This window comes from Wyeomyia smithii, chromosome 3 (assembly GCF_029784165.1).
Source record: "Wyeomyia smithii strain HCP4-BCI-WySm-NY-G18 chromosome 3, ASM2978416v1, whole genome shotgun sequence".
In the NCBI taxonomy this organism is placed as follows: Eukaryota; Metazoa; Arthropoda; class Insecta; order Diptera; family Culicidae; genus Wyeomyia; species Wyeomyia smithii.
Window position 1 is genome coordinate 257,999,367 of NC_073696.1, and position 18,082 is coordinate 258,017,448.

Below are 18,082 nucleotides of genomic sequence, written 5' to 3' on the forward strand. Positions count from 1 at the left end.
GACACTTGAAGGTGATGACGAAGGCGTTGAAATTACAGACTCTGGTCCCAATTTGCTTAAGTCTGGAAGGCTATAACTACAGCCTAGTGTAGGATGCAGCAAACGTGAAGCTAGCGTGGAAGACGGTGGCATCCGCTTTCTGGGACAGCGGGTTGACCAGAAAAACCGGTTTGCTTCGAAAGTTTACGCCGGCTCGGCTGATCAACTGTACTAGCGTTAACGACTATATGACCACGAGCCACAACCTCGCATTCGTTGGTTTCAAGGTGAATGACTACTGGCTTGCGGTGATTTTGCTGATGGGACTTCCTGAATAGTACGGCGGAGTCGATAAAGGCGAAAAACCTACAGGACGTAAAATTTATTTGGGGTTCGGGTTCGGTTAGCTGCTGCACAGAAGTGCTCTGCCTAGCAAGGCAAGCCGCGAAAAACATACTGAACTAATGAACGGTGGAATAGGTAAGGAATTATGCTACAAATTTGAAAAGCCAAGTGGTGTTTCGATTCGGTGCCTCCATCCATTTGGCGTGGAAGAATTATTGCTACGGTTGCCATGGATCATGAGGTCGGAACAGTAAACAACAGCACAGACCCGTTGTGAAGGGAACAGTCTCGATAGAAACTTCGGAAAGAAGTGTGGATGTTGCTAATGTATTAAAAATTTCGGACCTAGCAACCAATTTACTGTCTGTTAGCACTAATAACAAGCGCGGGAACAAGGTGGTGCTCACGGCGAACAAATCCTTGTCATCACCGGAGTAGAAGAGCCGTGTTGACCGGCCGGAAAAATCATTTCTGGTAAGAAACATGGTAAAGCAAAGACCTTTCGGCTTTAAAAAGTTAAAAGTTTAAAAAACTCAAGGAAGTCGATCTCAAAGATGGAATCGAATTAAAGAATGAAGCCCTCGTTGATTGCGAGTTGTGTCTTACCGTTAAGCTGGCACGATTTCCGTTTTCTTCCAGTGATTCAAGAGCGAAGGAACTGCTAAAGCTGGTGCACTCCGATCTAGGTGGCCCTTAGGGGTGTCATCGTTTGGAGGGAGTCGCTACTTCGTTAGGATTGTGGACGATGCCAGCAAAAAGGTGAACGTGTACTTGCTCGAACGGAAAAACCAAGTTCTGGAAGTATTTTAGAAGTTCAAAGCTAGAGCTGAGAGACAAAGCGGGACGAAGTTGATGATTTTGCGTACTGACAATGGGACAGAGTACGTCAACAAAGGAGTCAAACAACGTGTTCGTATACACCTGTGCAAAATGGTGTTGCGGAACGTATGAACCGAACATTGGTGTAGAAAGCACGATGCATGCTCAATGATGCGAGATTTAGTAAGCAGTTTTAGGCGGAAGCAATCTCAACTGCTGCTCAACTGCTGGGAGACAAAACACCGGAGGAAGCGTGGTCGGGGAATAAGCCAAATCTGCAGCAATGAAACGCGTACCGAAAGGGAAAAGAAAGAAGTTCGACTCCAAGGCAAGGCAAGACAGGCTATCTTTGTTGGCTATTGTGATAACACGAAAAGGTTATCGTCTCGCCGAAGGTGCAATGAGTGCAAAAGCAACGTGTGACCAAAACGTACACCCGGTGAAACTCATGGAGCTTCAATTAGAAGAGTTACTGGTGCCAAACAGCATTGCGGATATGACCAATGAAGGTCAACAAAATGCCGCAGTTGGCGTAGTCTCGGACGATGAAAACCAGAGCACCGAAAAATTTATTGGCAAGCATGAAGAATTTATTGGATATGGACTATATTCTGGTGATAGCCTTTCCCCCCAGTTACCTTCTGATTCAACCAACGGAGACTTTGCGATGAACGATCCGAAAACCTAGGAAGCGGTTCTACAGAGTCTGACCGGGATCATTGGATTCAAGCAATGAACGATGAATTGATGCCGCTAAACGAGAACAACACGTGGGTGTTGACAGACCTATGGGTGTTCAAAACGAAGCGGGGTCCTGATGGGGTCATTCAATGGTACAAAGCTCGTTTCGTCATTAAAGGATGCTCACAGAGGCCAGGTCTCGATTACGATGAGGTGTACTCTCCTGTGGTGCGATATGCGACGATTCATTACCTCATGGCACGGGCAGTCAAGTTCGATCTGGACATCGATCAGATGGATGCCTCAATGGCTTTTTTGCAAGGAGGGCTGAGAAAGCAGAAGATCTACATACTGCAACCACAGAGTATCGATCAACGAAATGAGAAGGTTGAAGAAAGCGCTCTATGGTCTGAAGCAGACAAACAGAGTATAGTATGCGGTAGTGTTCTCAAGAAGCTCGGTCTGATTCGTTCTTCACTAAACTGTTGCTTGTATTGGGTGATTTCTGAAAGTAAAACGATGTTCGTCACCATTTATGTTGAGATTTGAAGCAGAAGCTGAAGATATATCCGGGTTAGCAGTTCAAAACGAAGGATTTCGGTGAAGCCAAATTCTGTCTGAGTATCCGGATTACAATGAATCAAGCAGAATGTAATCTGAGGCATGATCAACAAGCTTACATCGAGGAATTGTTGACCAAAGCACAATTTGTATCAACGCTCGCAGAACCAAGTATACGACTAGTTGAACCAATGAGAGGCTGGTAGTCAGTTCTGTTCCAGTCAGTGGCGTAGCGTGACAGATGATACCCGGGGGGATAGTTGGGTATCACCCCGCTTCCCCTGGGTGTCACCCCCACCAGGTTGTAGCAGAATCGTCTTGTTATCAAAAATTGTGAGAGTTAGCACGCTCATTTTCAATTGCACTAAATCTACCCATTTTTGGAATAAAGGTTGAAACTATACACTTAGGAGCAAATTTGTATAATTTTCGAGGGTTTCACCTCGACCTCCAGATTTCGAGCAGTTTTAAATCGTGATTTAAAAAGCGAAGGACAACGATAGAAATGTTTTTAAAATCACGTTTTACTTAGAAAATGCAGATCTTTTAGATGATATAAAAACTGATATAGCCAAACAACCCAATTCGCTATTTTAAAGGTACATCGTCGAAGAAGTTACCCAAGTGACACACAAAATATGTAAGAAAATAAATTACAACGAAAGTAGTCATATAAGTGTACTACAAGCGCAATTGAAAACTTATGTTATTATATTGTGTTTGAAGTTGTCTTTCATCAGTAGTACAACCGCATTTCGAAAACAAGCTTGTTTTTTTCTGGTTTTGGAGATGTTTTTAATAACATGAGTTCAACAATAACAATCACTATCACTATGCCTTTTCGTAAGACATTACACCATCTAATAAGTTACTTGATCAAATTGATATTTAAATTATTTGAACGATTTCTATATTTATTCGAAGCGTGCCATCAAAAGATAAACAAAACGCTTGCAGTGTAACCAATATCACTTGAATTGTTGTTATCATATATCTAACTACGTTTCCAAGTTTTGTTAGATTTTATGTCCAGATAACGTTGAAAACAATTCCGAAATCAATTTGAATATTCAAGCGAAAGAAACAACTCATTTGAAAGGTTGAATATTATTTTTTGTCATCAACTTATAATCAATTCAAACTGCCACTGATAAAAACGATTGTCGTTCTAGTTGCACAGCGCAGACACATCACATGCGCTGGTTAACAGTTGTCATAGCAACAGATTTGTGCATTGCCGTATTAGTACTCGAGATGTATTTTGCCACTTCTTTTATCAAGTTGGCTTGTTTTCATGCAGTTATGTAATACTTCATATAGTATCAGTACTTGTTCTAGCAGCCTTCAATTTTTGCGCTTTTCTAGTGATAGAGATGTCATGGGATAGGTAACGTCAACCATTCTATACCAACGTGTGTTATTTGGGTAGGGTACTCCAAACAAGGATCCATGGAGCTAGTTGGCTACAACGATGCAGATGGGGAGGGAAGGGGGGTTCAGGTCTAGATACCCGGAAATCAAGTACGGAATGCGTTTTCACGCTACAAGGAGGAGTCATATCGTGGAACGTTGGAAAGCATCCAATAATCGCGTTGTCATCCTGTGAAACCGAATATATGGCTTTGTCTCGTACGATTCAAAAGGCCATGTAGTGGGACAACTTGCGGTCGCTGATATTCAAGAAACGTCGTCCTGTACCGCTCAGCTGTGACAAGCAATCTACAATCAGATCGTACAATCCTCCCACGAAGTACGTGAGTATTCCCTACCATTTTATGCACGCAAGAAGTGGCGCAGCTGTTTTACGTACCTACCAACGACCGAATAAGTCCGTTTGATGATTTTAAATCTGAAATTTGTATTTTTATTCAAACGCGAAAAACTGAAAACAAGGTTTCCAGATTCTTAGGATGACAAATACAATTTATAACATACGTTGTTCATTCACTCATTATTCTACTGAAAGCGGTCGAAGAACACTTAACACAGAATTTTGCTCCACCGTATGCAACCCACGCTACCTGAAATTTCAAACGATTGACAATTTGTTTATATCTTTTAACTCATAGCAAATATATTCAGTTACAAATTATTCTATTTTGATGGACTAGTGAATCCATAACATTAAATGTGATAAAGCATCGACTGCATCGCTTCTCTCGATAAAAATGTTTGAAATTTTGCATCATAAAAATTTATAAAGTAAATAAAAAAGTTACCTGGTTCATGTTTCATGTTGAACTTTTATAACCATTTATCCCCGCCATTTATCACCGATTCATCCCGTAAGACCCCGGAGAGAACAAGTTTCAAGTAGAAGAGATAAAGGTAGAACAATCATAAAGGAAATTTCTTTCGTTGGAAACTCAGCAATTCGAAGTCGAGCTCAAAGGCAATCGGTTTGGCTTACGGATCTTCAGAATGACGTACAATGCAATTTAAAACTTTTATTCCTTACAGGCGTACCTACATAAAATTACTCATTAAGTATTCTGCTAGGTTAAAATCATACTACTGGGTGCCTGCTGCTGTATCACGAGACGTACCTACTTTTTCAAGCTGCCTGCGAAAGGGGAAAGAAAAACACGTAAATGCTACCGCTTATGTTCCTGCTATGTGAATAAAATGTGGGATTGATCTTCGACCGTTGCCGCCGTTTCTTTTATCTCTCGATTGGGGCGATGATTCCCCGTGTCATAAATGTTCCAGCGTCGGACTCATCGCTAGAGCTTTCGGCCAGTGTTCGGTCGATTTCATCTCGCACCAGTTGCGCGTAAGAGGGCTCATCAGCGGTTTCGGACGTTTGTACTCGGTTGTACTGATAATCACCGCTGATGCCGGCCGCCATCGTTCCCGCCAGACCGGTTCCACCACCCGGCAGCAGGACGCCTCGAAAGCATCGCATCCAGAGCAGATAGATGACCACAAAGGACACCAGTAGTGTCGTGCCAACGACAGTTATCATAATGAGGTAGTCGGTCAGTATCCAGCGCTTATCGTTCGGGTTCGAGGCGGATAATGTGGCATTAGTCGAGGATTTATTTGCTTCACCTGAGCCAAACGGGACCGGCTGTTGATGTTTGCCATTGATCGAAACGCATAGCCTGGAAGTGTTTGAAACTCCAACGGTGAAGGCGAACTCCGGCTGACACTCCGTGCAGTGGTAATCCTCCGGTCCGACGCATTTTAGACATGTGGGATGACAGGGACTGCAGTACTGCTGTCGAGTTTGAAGCTTGGTGTCACGTTTATGCGGTCGCCCCACTACTAGCGGAACGTCATCTAAATTGTTGAAATTATCGACAGTGCCATTGTTGTGTGCTAGCCGGAATGCACTATCTGTTTCTCGTCCTTCTCCTGGTCCTCGTCGTCGTCGTAATGAACCTATCGGTAGTGGCTTCTGTTCGACGATGGCATTTTCTGCCTCGCTCGCTGGTTCGGTTCCCTCGGAGGGATAGGTACTTGCCGGGCAGGACGAATAGCAGTGTCCATGGTAGAAGTAGGATGCCGAACCGCACACTAGAAGAAGAACGTTTTGCATTCGATTGAAAATTGCTAACCAATGGCCGTTTGCGGAGTTTGGATGGGTTTTACCGGTTTTGGGGTTGTACTTATTGGCCAGCTACGGTTTAGAAGAAGACCGCCGTTGTCGCCACCGTTTTGACCCAACACCAGCGGATGCAGTAAGCGACATGAATGTGTATAGCAAGCAGCCCAGTGTGTCACAGGACTGGGACTGGCACTGGCGAAGCGTTAATGCGGGTTATTCCATGTGTGAGCATGCAGATAAAATTACATTTACAAACCATTGGTTTTCAGTACGCAGATGGTGCACATGATTGCTTAGGATATAACGTAGGGAAAACGCATCCGGAGGAGTTTTATTTGTAAGATGAAATTGGGCGTGAATCAAAGCTTCTAACTTCATAGTGTTTGTCAAGAAATTCTTCATAAATTTGTTAACTGGAAGCACCACTTGGGTTAGCTTGAGGCTTCAATCGAAATTAATTCGTTGTTCGTGAGAGTTATTCATTTGATTTCAGAGAGAAGATTTTACTATTTTTTTTATTTTTTTTTTCTAAAACCATGACCTAAAAGACTTTTTCTGATAGAAAAGAATTTAAGAAAAAAATAGGTTTGTCTGTCTATGGACAGGTAACTCGGCGAAATCTAGAGGGGGCTACAAAATCACACATAAACTTTTCAAAAATTATCGAAGAACTTATTTTACTTCAATTCTAATTTCATCGTCAAAAAATCATCAAAAATAATTAATTAGACAAAACATCATACAGATTATTTATAAAAGGCGAACACGATTTGCAGATAAAAAAAACAACTAGCGTTTTGTAAATTGCTAGCGTTTGAATTATCGTATTATGGAGAATATGCTATTACAGAGCTTATGAAGAGATTAACATGCTCATCGAACAATAGTACAAATTTCCTCAAATGTCTGCTATTTGATCTATAATTTTGTTTGTGGAAGATATAGAAACAAAAAAAAACTTTTACTAGAATCATAAAAAAGTACAATTTTTGTATAATTGATAATTTTAAGTTTTCCAAATGATACAAATTTTCATAAAAAAACATACAAAAGTAATGAAAAGTTAAAATGAACATTCACAAGAAAAGATTCATTTTGAACAATTTAAAAACAATTAAATTCTAAAACTATTCCTGTCAATAGGAAATCATTAAAAATTCTTATCTGATAAAAGCGAACATAAAACCATCATTCGAAGAATGACACAAGTAAATTAATAGGAAAAAAAACCTTTGGAAGTGTAATTGTAATTGGTCAGTTACCAGTATGACTGACCGTTGCCTGCTCACGCTGAAAGATAGCCTGCTAGTAAAAAAATCTTTGAAATGAAATAAAATCATCAAAATGCTGTTCGAGTTTAAAAACAATATACTCAGTGTCCTTCGAAAGGTGTTACAAACTCGCCAGAAATACAAAACAGAGAAAAAAAAAAATTATTATAAAACCGTTTATCATCATGAATCTTTTACTAGACACTTTCGCAACGTTAACGTGTGATGTCGATGTATTTCTTGCAACCGGTTAGGAAATGCACTCGATTGGAATCAATCAATTCTAATTCTAATATCTAATTCTTTGGAAATAATGTGGCGGCCACAAATAGATTCAAAATAATTATTGGGGTCGAATAAGGTTGCAACCATGGATTTGAAAATTACATCTGGGGTCGATATCAAGTTTCTGGGAATCGTCCCGGTTGCGGAAGTACTCATATTAGTTTGGTCATTTTTGGCTGTTCTTCAGAAATCGGAAGCCACCATCTTGAACTTCTAAATGATGACTGGAGTAGAATTTCAGCTTCAAGACATTGTATTTCGCTCTGATTAATCGCAATCTGCGTTCAAAACAAAGTCCTACTCTTCAATAGTACAATTTTTGTTTATTTGTTGACACTTAGCAAATTTTCCAATCGATTGTTACGCGAATTGAGGAAATCGGTTGCAAACTGACTGAGTTAGCAGCGTTCGAAAGTAGACAATAGTCCCAGAAAAAAAGGGCAAACGTTTCTAACGTTGTTCGAGTAGTCTGTCTGCCTCAATATGAAACGTCAAGCCGAACATAACTTACAGTGAAGTTTCATGCACATATCGATAGATGAAGAAGATTTCCGTTGAAAAACGACGTGCTATCGTGCACAGATGGTGCGGTGTTCCAGGATTATCGCTCAGGAAGTTGGCGAAACTGGAGAACGTTGGTGTGAAAGCGGTGCGTATTGCGATCCGGAAGTTCGGGGAGGATAACTACTCTGCGGACCTGCCAAGAAGTGGACGACAAAAGGGAGCGATGGACCCCAAATTGGACAACAAAATCGACAAGTTCTCTCTAAAAAATTTTGGAAAAAAAGGTAATGATGTGGCATTTGCTCTTGCGGTGAATTTACAAAGCTTTTAATCGTGAATGGATCCATGAACGCTGTCGCAACCATTTATTTGCGACGCGTCAACGCAACCAAGCACAGCGACGGTAGGTACCTTAACTCTATTTGCTTTGGCGGCACGAAGTGCCCCCAGCTGTTCGCACGCCAATGACCGGGCAACAAAACGTCAGTGAAACGGAAGGACGGGAGAGAGAGAAAAAAAAAGGTACTGACGATTGAAGGTGCTAAGTAAAACATGCGGCGACTAAAGCTTATTAAAACTTACAATATTTATATATAAGAAAACCTGTTTCTACTTAAAACTATTTGGAAATTGTATTACCCTAACTAAAACTAAGTGAAAACAGATAAAATTGTGAGCGCATTGACTAAATTGTGAATTGAACTTATGAATTAAAGTACGGTTGGAACTTACGAACTAAACGTTACGCTGCTGCCTAAGAGTGCTAGTAGTATCGCCACTACCGATTGGCTTGATATAGGTACACGAAAGGACACTAAACGAATTTTTTAACGCCAATTTGGTACGATACATTACGTACGCTAATTTGAATTGCGTTACCGTATACTAGAGTAACCTAAATAAAACGTTATTGAATCGGAAACTGTCTTTCTCGTTGCATTTGCAACATTTTAAAAAATTCGTTTATTACGCGATCGGGGAGGCTTGAATTATGCCGCCGAAGGCAAAGCCGAATGTCAGTTGTGGTGTGTGCCAGAATCCGGACAACAACCGGATGGTTTGCTGCGACGATTGTGAATTATGGTTTCATTTCGAGTGTGTGGGCGTGAATGAGGATATCGAGGAGGAGGATTGGAGTTGTGCGGTGTGCGTGGCTAAACGAGCAGCTCAGAACCCATCGGTCATCATCACAGATTCTGCACGGAATAAAACGGATCCAAAGTCGACAGGTGAACAGGAGCAAACTAAACAACTTGGCGAGTTCCAGAAAAAGTTAGATTATATGCAGGCACAATTCGAGGAACAGCAGCGGGTGTATCAGAAGCTACTAGAAGAAAAGGATCGCGAACTGCAGTCCGTGGTTACAGAGCTCAGTACTAAGTTCCAGCGCCGTATGGACGCCAGAGAGCAGGAAATACGAGACGAGTTCAGTATTCGCGCCGCTCTACCGGTAGCAAATTCGACAACGGTAGGAGGAATAAGTAACCGCTCATCGAATGAGATTCAAAGAGTGATGGCGAATATGGAAAGGCAACTTGCGGAAATCTCGAAGAAGCAGGATCAGCAGACGAGGACGTTAGAGGAGCGAATCCGGGCGATGGAAATCAACAGAAGTGAACCAAATCTACCCGTTTTCGAACCCAATGAACTAAGCCGAAGTCAGCTGGCTGCGCGACACGCAGTGACAAAGGAGCTGCCTACATTCTCGGGCAATCCGGAAGAGTGGCCGCTTTTCATTTCGACGTATGAGAGCACCACTAGGATGTGTGGCTTCAGTGATGAGGAAAATTTACTTCGCCTTCAGCGCAGCTTGAAGGGTAGAGCTCTCGAGACCGTCCGAAGCAGGTTGCTGTATCCAGCGGGACTTGAAGGTGTTATCAAAACGTTGCGAACGTTGTACGGTCGGCCAGAAGTTATCGTCCACTCGCTAGTTTGCAAGATTCGGGAAATGTCAGCGCCGAAGACAGAGAAGTTAGGAACTCTGATCGATTTTGGTGTCGCAGTCCAGAACATGTGTGCAACGATCGTAGCCTGTGGATTGAACGAGCATCTTTACAACGTGGCACTTCTTCAAGAACTTGTCGAGAGACTGCCGCCTACCGTGAAGCTGGACTGGGCCAAATATCGTCAAACATTAAGGGCGGTTACTTTGGAGGACTTCAGCAAATGGCTTGAAACGCTCGTGGAAGCAGCCTGTATAGTAACGATTCCGTCAACGGTCAGCGTGTATGCCGGCAAATCTGAGAGACGCGTACGGAAGGAGGAAGTTCACGTTCACCTCCAATCCGGTTCCAGTCAGGTAGCAACAGAGTCGTCGAGCTCTACAGCGTTTCCCAAAAATGGGTCGAAGTCAGCAGCGACGAAGCAATGTGTGGTGTGCCAAGGAGGGTGTAGCAGTGTGGGATTCTGTAGTAAATTTCAAAGATTGGATGTCGGAGCAAGATGGACAGCGCTGAAGCAGAACAAGTTGTGTCGAAAGTGCCTGGCGAAGCATTTCGGAGCGTGTGCGGTTAAGCAAGCTTGCGGGAGAAACGGCTGCCCGTATATGCATCACGAGCTACTACATGACGATACCCGATACCGGCGAGCGGAGAGTTTTTCAATCTCAGATACCCAGAACGCCGCAGAAACACCTGCCGAACAGTGCAACACTCACGTCAGTTACGCCAGCAAAGTTCTTTTCCGATACGTTCCAGTTATCCTTCATGGACGAGGCAAGTTCGTTCGCACTTTCGCATTCTTGGACGAAGGCTCGTCGGCGACGTTGATGGAACACAGTTTGTTGGACGAATTAAGTCTTGAAGGCGAGTCGTTCCCCTTGTGTCTCGGCTGGACGGGAGATCATCAACGTCAGGAGATGAAATCCATAATGCTAGCGCTGGAGATTTCTGAAACGCGCGATGCGGAGATGCACCGGATGTCGAAAGTTCACACAGTGGAGAGCCTTTCTCTACCACGGCAGACATTGAGGATGGAGGAGCTAGCATCAGCCTATCGGCACTTGGAAGGCGTGCCAGCGGATTCCTATCGAAATGTTCAGCCACGAATACTCATCGGCATGGACAACTGCCGCTTGGGTCACGCGTTGGATAGCAGAGAAGGAGGAAAGAAAGAACCGATCGCCACCAGAACTCGTCTAGGGTGGATAGTGTTCGGACCATGCTCAAACATATCTCATCCAACGACGAACTTCACTGCGCACCACAGCCTTCACGTGTGCCCATGCTGCGAGCGAAGCGACGTAGATCTTCATAATATAGTGAAGGCGTATATGTCTCTGGACAGCACCGGGGTAACGAGTCCCGTCAAACCGTTGTTATCGAAAGACGACGAGCGAGCGGAACAGTTACTGAAATCATTGACGCATGTGAAAGGAAAACGGATAGAAACCGGTCTGCTCTGGCGATGTGACGATGTTCGACTGCCTGACAGCAAACCAATGGCAATGAAGCGACTAATCTGCTTGGAGAAGCGTATGCAGCGAGATCCTGTGTTGGCTGAGGCGGTGAAGGAGAAGATTCGGGACTACGAACGAGCCGGCTACATCGAAAAACTGACGGCAAGCCAACTAGCCGAAAAATTCGAACGGGTTTGGTATCTCCCAATTTTTCCGGTGGTCAACCCTAACAAACCAAACAAGATGCGCTTAGTGTGGGACGCAGCCGCTAAAGTCTTGGGAGTCAGCCTGAATTCATTTCTACTGACAGGGCCGGATCAAATAACCTCCTTGGTATCTGTGCTACAGCACTTTCGAGAGTTTCGCGTTGCCATCACGGGCGATATTCGAGAAATGTTTCTCCAGATCTTGATGAACCGGCGCGATCAACAGTGTTTAAGGTTCCTATGGCGAAACGGTGAACAAGACCGCAACCCAGACGTTTACGTTACGAGAGTAATGACTTTCGGAGCGACATGTTCGCCCAGCAGCGCGCAGTATGTTAAGAACTACAATGCGCAGCGGTTCCAAGACCAATTCCCGAGGGCAGCAGAGGCGATAATGAAGGAGCATTATGTCGACGACATGCTCTCAAGCGTAGAGACGGAAGAGGAAGCGATACAGTTGGCGAAAGATGTGCGACACGTTCATTCGGAAGCAGGTTTCGAGATCCGGAACTGGCTGTCGAATTCGAGTCGAGTGCTGCTGGAGTTGAAGGCGAGTCCCGGTGAGAAAAGTTTGAACCTTTCGAGCGAGATGGCGACGGAGAAAGTTCTCGGCTTATGGTGGTGTACAGCGACCGATACGTTCACTTTCAAGTTATCGCCGAGGATCAACGGTGAACTGCTGCGAGGTGACATCGTCCCAACGAAAAGTCAGATCCTCAGCACGCTTATGACGATCTACGATCCCCTGGGATTAATGGCGCATTTCCTAATGTTCCTGAAGATACTGCTGCAGGAAATTTGGCGGAGTGGTGTAGGCTGGGACGAGTCTGTCAAGAGCGAACAGCTAGTGAAATGGCAGACATGGTTACGGGTACTCCCGCAAGTGGAATCGGTCAGTGTGCCAAGGTGTTACCGACTGAAGACGAGCACGGGAGAGCGGAATACGATTCAGCTGCACGTGTTCGTGGATGCGTCGGAGGACGGCTCCGCTGCAGTCGCCTATCTGCGGTTCGAAGAAAATGGAAAAGTGGAATGCGCACTCGTCCGTGCAAAGACAAGAGTAGCCCCGTTGCGTTTTGTGTCGATTCCCAGACTAGAACTACAAGCCGCAGTCATTGGAGCCCGCCTAGCGAACGACGTTATGGAGACTCACAAGATGAGGCCCACGCAAAGGGTTTTCTGGACGGATTCACGCAACGTTCTCTGTTGGTTGAACTCCGATCACCGAAAGTACCATCAGTTCGTAGCGGTGCGGATCAGCGAGATGCTAGAGTTGACGGAGACGACGGAGTGGAACTGGGTTCCGACGAAGCTGAACGTCGCTGACGACGCCACGAAATGGCAGACGCTGCCAGATCTATCTCCTACCAGCCGCTGGTTCCGTGGCCCTGAGTTCCTGTGGGAACCGAAAGAAGGATGGCCTGTCGTTGTGTCTAAGTTCAAACACACTGCAGAGGAGGAACGGTCACATGTACTGCATCACTTCGTCGAACGCGCTCTATTCCGCTGGGAAAACTTTTCCAGATGGCAGCGACTACTGCGGCTAGCAGCCTTTGTCCATCGATTTCCGTCGAATGTACGCCGGAAGCGGTCGAAAAATCCCCTCGTGACCGGACCCCTAACGCAAGAAGAACTAAAAAACGCGGAGTTATTCATCCTAAAGTCGGTGCAAGATGCTGAGTTCGCCGAAGAGAAAGCTTTGTTGCAGAAGCCGAAGCCGATACCGTGGAGGAACGCTTTACCGAAGCGTAGTCCGCTGTACAAGCTCAGTCCGTTCTTAGCGGAAGATGGACTGCTACGAATGCAAGGTCGCATAGATGAATGCGCTCATGTCGAGGAATGTACGAAGCATCCGATACTACTTCCCAAGCGACATTCAGTCACGGATCTCATCATAGCAAGTGTCCACGAAAAGTTCTGCCACATGAATCACCAGACGACGCTTAACGAAATCCGGCGTCGATTTCACGTTCCAGGATTGAGATCGGTCTACCGGCGTTTCCAAGGCCTTTGCCAGCTCTGCAAGATTCGCCGAGCGAAGCCAGAGCCCCCGGAGATGTCTGGTCTATCGTTCGGACGTTTACAACCCTTCTGTCGTCCTTTCTCCTATGTCGGCATCGATTATTTCGGACCAATGCACGTGGTTGTCGGCAGAAGGATCGAGAAACGATGGGGTGTACTAATAACATGTCTCACTGTCCGAGCGGTACACCTCGAAGTCGCTCACAGTCTTAACACGGACTCGTGCATCCTGGCCATGCGAAATTTCATCGCCAGAAGAGGTACCCCAGTTCAGATAGTTAGCGATCGTGGGACCAACTTCATAGGAGCAAGTCGCGAGCTAAAAGAAGCCCTGCAGAAGGTGAACCAAGACAAGCTGATGGAACACTTTGTCACCGCTGATACGAAATGGACGTTCAACCCGCCCGCGTCGCCACACTTCGGCGGGGCTTGGGAACGTCTCGTTCAATCCGTGAAGAAAGCCCTGAAGCACCTCCAACTCACTCGCACACCCACTGACGAAATCCTTAGAAACACCCTGACAGAAGTCGAACTCATTGTTAACTCTCGGCCTCTGACTGAATTACCGCTAGACGATGAGCTTTCCCAAGCGCTCACCCCAAACCACTTCCTGATGGGGTCGTCAAACGGTTCTAAGCCCCCGATCGCGTACGACGATAGTAACTACGCACTGAAGCACACCTGGAAGACATCGCAGGTCTACGCTAATCGATTTTGGCGACGCTGGGTAGCCGAGTACCTGCCTACGCTCACCCGGAGAACGAAATGGTTCAGCCGAACCAAACCGATTGCTGAAGGAGACATCGTTGTCATCGTAGACGAGACGTTGCCAAGGAACTGCTGGCCGAAAGGTCGGATTGTCCACGCGATCAGATCCAAGGACGGGCAAGTCCGTCGTGCACTGGTGCAGACGGCGACCGGAATTCTGGAGAGGCCAGCCGTGAAGATTGCGGTGTTGGATGTTGGCGCAAGCGTGAGTACTTCGGAGCAATGACCTCGAAGCACTGCGGGGGAGTGTCGCAACCATTTATTTGCGACGCGTCAACGCAACCAAGCACAGCGACGGTAGGTACCTTAACTCTATTTGCTTTGGCGGCACGAAGTGCCCCCAGCTGTTCGCACGCCAATGACCGGGCAACAAAACGTCAGTGAAACGGAAGGACGGGAGAGAGAGAAAAAAAAAGGTACTGACGATTGAAGGTGCTAAGTAAAACGTGCGGCGACTAAAGCTTATTAAAACTTACAATATTTATATATAAGAAAACCTGTTTCTACTTAAAACTATTTGGAAATTGTATTACCCTAACTAAAACTAAGTGAAAACAGATAAAATTGTGAGCGCATTGACTAAATTGTGAATTGAACTTATGAATTAAAGTACGGTTGGAACTTACGAACTAAACGTTACGCTGCTGCCTAAGAGTGCTAGTAGTATCGCCACTACCGATTGGCTTGATATAGGTACACGAAAGGACACTAAACGAATTTTTTAACGCCAATTTGGTACGATACATTACGTACGCTAATTTGAATTGCGTTACCGTATACTAGAGTAACCTAAATAAAACGTTATTGAATCGGAAACTGTCTTTCTCGTTGCATTTGCAACATTTTAAAAAATTCGTTTATTACGCGATCGGGGAGGCTTGAATTATGCCGCCGAAGGCAAAGCCGAATGTCAGTTGTGGTGTGTGCCAGAATCCGGACAACAACCGGATGGTTTGCTGCGACGATTGTGAATTATGGTTTCATTTCGAGTGTGTGGGCGTGAATGAGGATATCGAGGAGGAGGATTGGAGTTGTGCGGTGTGCGTGGCTAAACGAGCAGCTCAGAACCCATCGGTCATCATCACAGATTCTGCACGGAATAAAACGGATCCAAAGTCGACAGGTGAACAGGAGCAAACTAAACAACTTGGCGAGTTCCAGAAAAAGTTAGATTATATGCAGGCACAATTCGAGGAACAGCAGCGGGTGTATCAGAAGCTACTAGAAGAAAAGGATCGCGAACTGCAGTCCGTGGTTACAGAGCTCAGTACTAAGTTCCAGCGCCGTATGGACGCCAGAGAGCAGGAAATACGAGACGAGTTCAGTATTCGCGCCGCTCTACCGGTAGCAAATTCGACAACGGTAGGAGGAATAAGTAACCGCTCATCGAATGAGATTCAAAGAGTGATGGCGAATATGGAAAGGCAACTTGCGGAAATCTCGAAGAAGCAGGATCAGCAGACGAGGACGTTAGAGGAGCGAATCCGGGCGATGGAAATCAACAGAAGTGAACCAAATCTACCCGTTTTCGAACCCAATGAACTAAGCCGAAGTCAGCTGGCTGCGCGACACGCAGTGACAAAGGAGCTGCCTACATTCTCGGGCAATCCGGAAGAGTGGCCGCTTTTCATTTCGACGTATGAGAGCACCACTAGGATGTGTGGCTTCAGTGATGAGGAAAATTTACTTCGCCTTCAGCGCAGCTTGAAGGGTAGAGCTCTCGAGACCGTCCGAAGCAGGTTGCTGTATCCAGCGGGACTTGAAGGTGTTATCAAAACGTTGCGAACGTTGTACGGTCGGCCAGAAGTTATCGTCCACTCGCTAGTTTGCAAGATTCGGGAAATGTCAGCGCCGAAGACAGAGAAGTTAGGAACTCTGATCGATTTTGGTGTCGCAGTCCAGAACATGTGTGCAACGATCGTAGCCTGTGGATTGAACGAGCATCTTTACAACGTGGCACTTCTTCAAGAACTTGTCGAGAGACTGCCGCCTACCGTGAAGCTGGACTGGGCCAAATATCGTCAAACATTAAGGGCGGTTACTTTGGAGGACTTCAGCAAATGGCTTGAAACGCTCGTGGAAGCAGCCTGTATAGTAACGATTCCGTCAACGGTCAGCGTGTATGCCGGCAAATCTGAGAGACGCGTACGGAAGGAGGAAGTTCACGTTCACCTCCAATCCGGTTCCAGTCAGGTAGCAACAGAGTCGTCGAGCTCTACAGCGTTTCCCAAAAATGGGTCGAAGTCAGCAGCGACGAAGCAATGTGTGGTGTGCCAAGGAGGGTGTAGCAGTGTGGGATTCTGTAGTAAATTTCAAAGATTGGATGTCGGAGCAAGATGGACAGCGCTGAAGCAGAACAAGTTGTGTCGAAAGTGCCTGGCGAAGCATTTCGGAGCGTGTGCGGTTAAGCAAGCTTGCGGGAGAAACGGCTGCCCGTATATGCATCACGAGCTACTACATGACGATACCCGATACCGGCGAGCGGAGAGTTTTTCAATCTCAGATACCCAGAACGCCGCAGAAACACCTGCCGAACAGTGCAACACTCACGTCAGTTACGCCAGCAAAGTTCTTTTCCGATACGTTCCAGTTATCCTTCATGGACGAGGCAAGTTCGTTCGCACTTTCGCATTCTTGGACGAAGGCTCGTCGGCGACGTTGATGGAACACAGTTTGTTGGACGAATTAAGTCTTGAAGGCGAGTCGTTCCCCTTGTGTCTCGGCTGGACGGGAGATCATCAACGTCAGGAGATGAAATCCATAATGCTAGCGCTGGAGATTTCTGGAACGCGCGATGCGGAGATGCACCGGATGTCGAAAGTTCACACAGTGGAGAGCCTTTCTCTACCACGGCAGACATTGAGGATGGAGGAGCTAGCATCAGCCTATCGGCACTTGGAAGGCGTGCCAGCGGATTCCTATCGAAATGTTCAGCCACGAATACTCATCGGCATGGACAACTGCCGCTTGGGTCACGCGTTGGATAGCAGAGAAGGAGGAAAGAAAGAACCGATCGCCACCAGAACTCGTCTAGGGTGGATAGTGTTCGGACCATGCTCAAACATATCTCATCCAACGACGAACTTCACTGCGCACCACAGCCTTCACGTGTGCCCATGCTGCGAGCGAAGCGACGTAGATCTTCATAATATAGTGAAGGCGTATATGTCTCTGGACAGCACCGGGGTAACGAGTCCCGTCAAACCGTTGTTATCGAAAGACGACGAGCGAGCGGAACAGTTACTGAAATCATTGACGCATGTGAAAGGAAAACGGATAGAAACCGGTCTGCTCTGGCGATGTGACGATGTTCGACTGCCTGACAGCAAACCAATGGCAATGAAGCGACTAATCTGCTTGGAGAAGCGTATGCAGCGAGATCCTGTGTTGGCTGAGGCGGTGAAGGAGAAGATTCGGGACTACGAACGAGCCGGCTACATCGAAAAACTGACGGCAAGCCAACTAGCCGAAAAATTCGAACGGGTTTGGTATCTCCCAATTTTTCCGGTGGTCAACCCTAACAAACCAAACAAGATGCGCTTAGTGTGGGACGCAGCCGCTAAAGTCTTGGGAGTCAGCCTGAATTCATTTCTACTGACAGGGCCGGATCAAATAACCTCCTTGGTATCTGTGCTACAGCACTTTCGAGAGTTTCGCGTTGCCATCACGGGCGATATTCGAGAAATGTTTCTCC

At 45.9% G+C, this 18,082-nt stretch overlaps 1 protein-coding gene and 1 long non-coding RNA gene across 4 annotated transcripts in view; one reads left to right on the top strand and one right to left on the bottom strand.

Moving 5' to 3' along the window:
* The first annotated feature begins 715 nt into the window (after positions 1-715).
* LOC129727624 (uncharacterized) lies at positions 716-2,802 on the top strand. The gene is made up of 2 exons (XR_008728570.1): positions 716-798; positions 964-2,802. It is a non-coding gene; the product is annotated as an uncharacterized LOC129727624 (long non-coding RNA).
* A 2,032-nt stretch (positions 2,803-4,834) lies between these two features.
* The window catches only part of LOC129727607 (furin-like protease 1), a 460,593-nt gene continuing 447,345 nt past the window's right edge, over positions 4,835-18,082 (bottom strand). For 2 of the 3 annotated variants that reach the window (XM_055685594.1, XM_055685596.1), the window contains one exon: positions 4,835-5,904. In XM_055685594.1, the coding sequence (XP_055541569.1) occupies positions 5,048-5,904 (857 nt within the window). In that variant the 3' untranslated portion in view covers positions 4,835-5,047. The remainder of the gene's footprint in view (positions 5,905-18,082) is intronic. The other variant, XM_055685598.1, reaches the window with a different exon arrangement.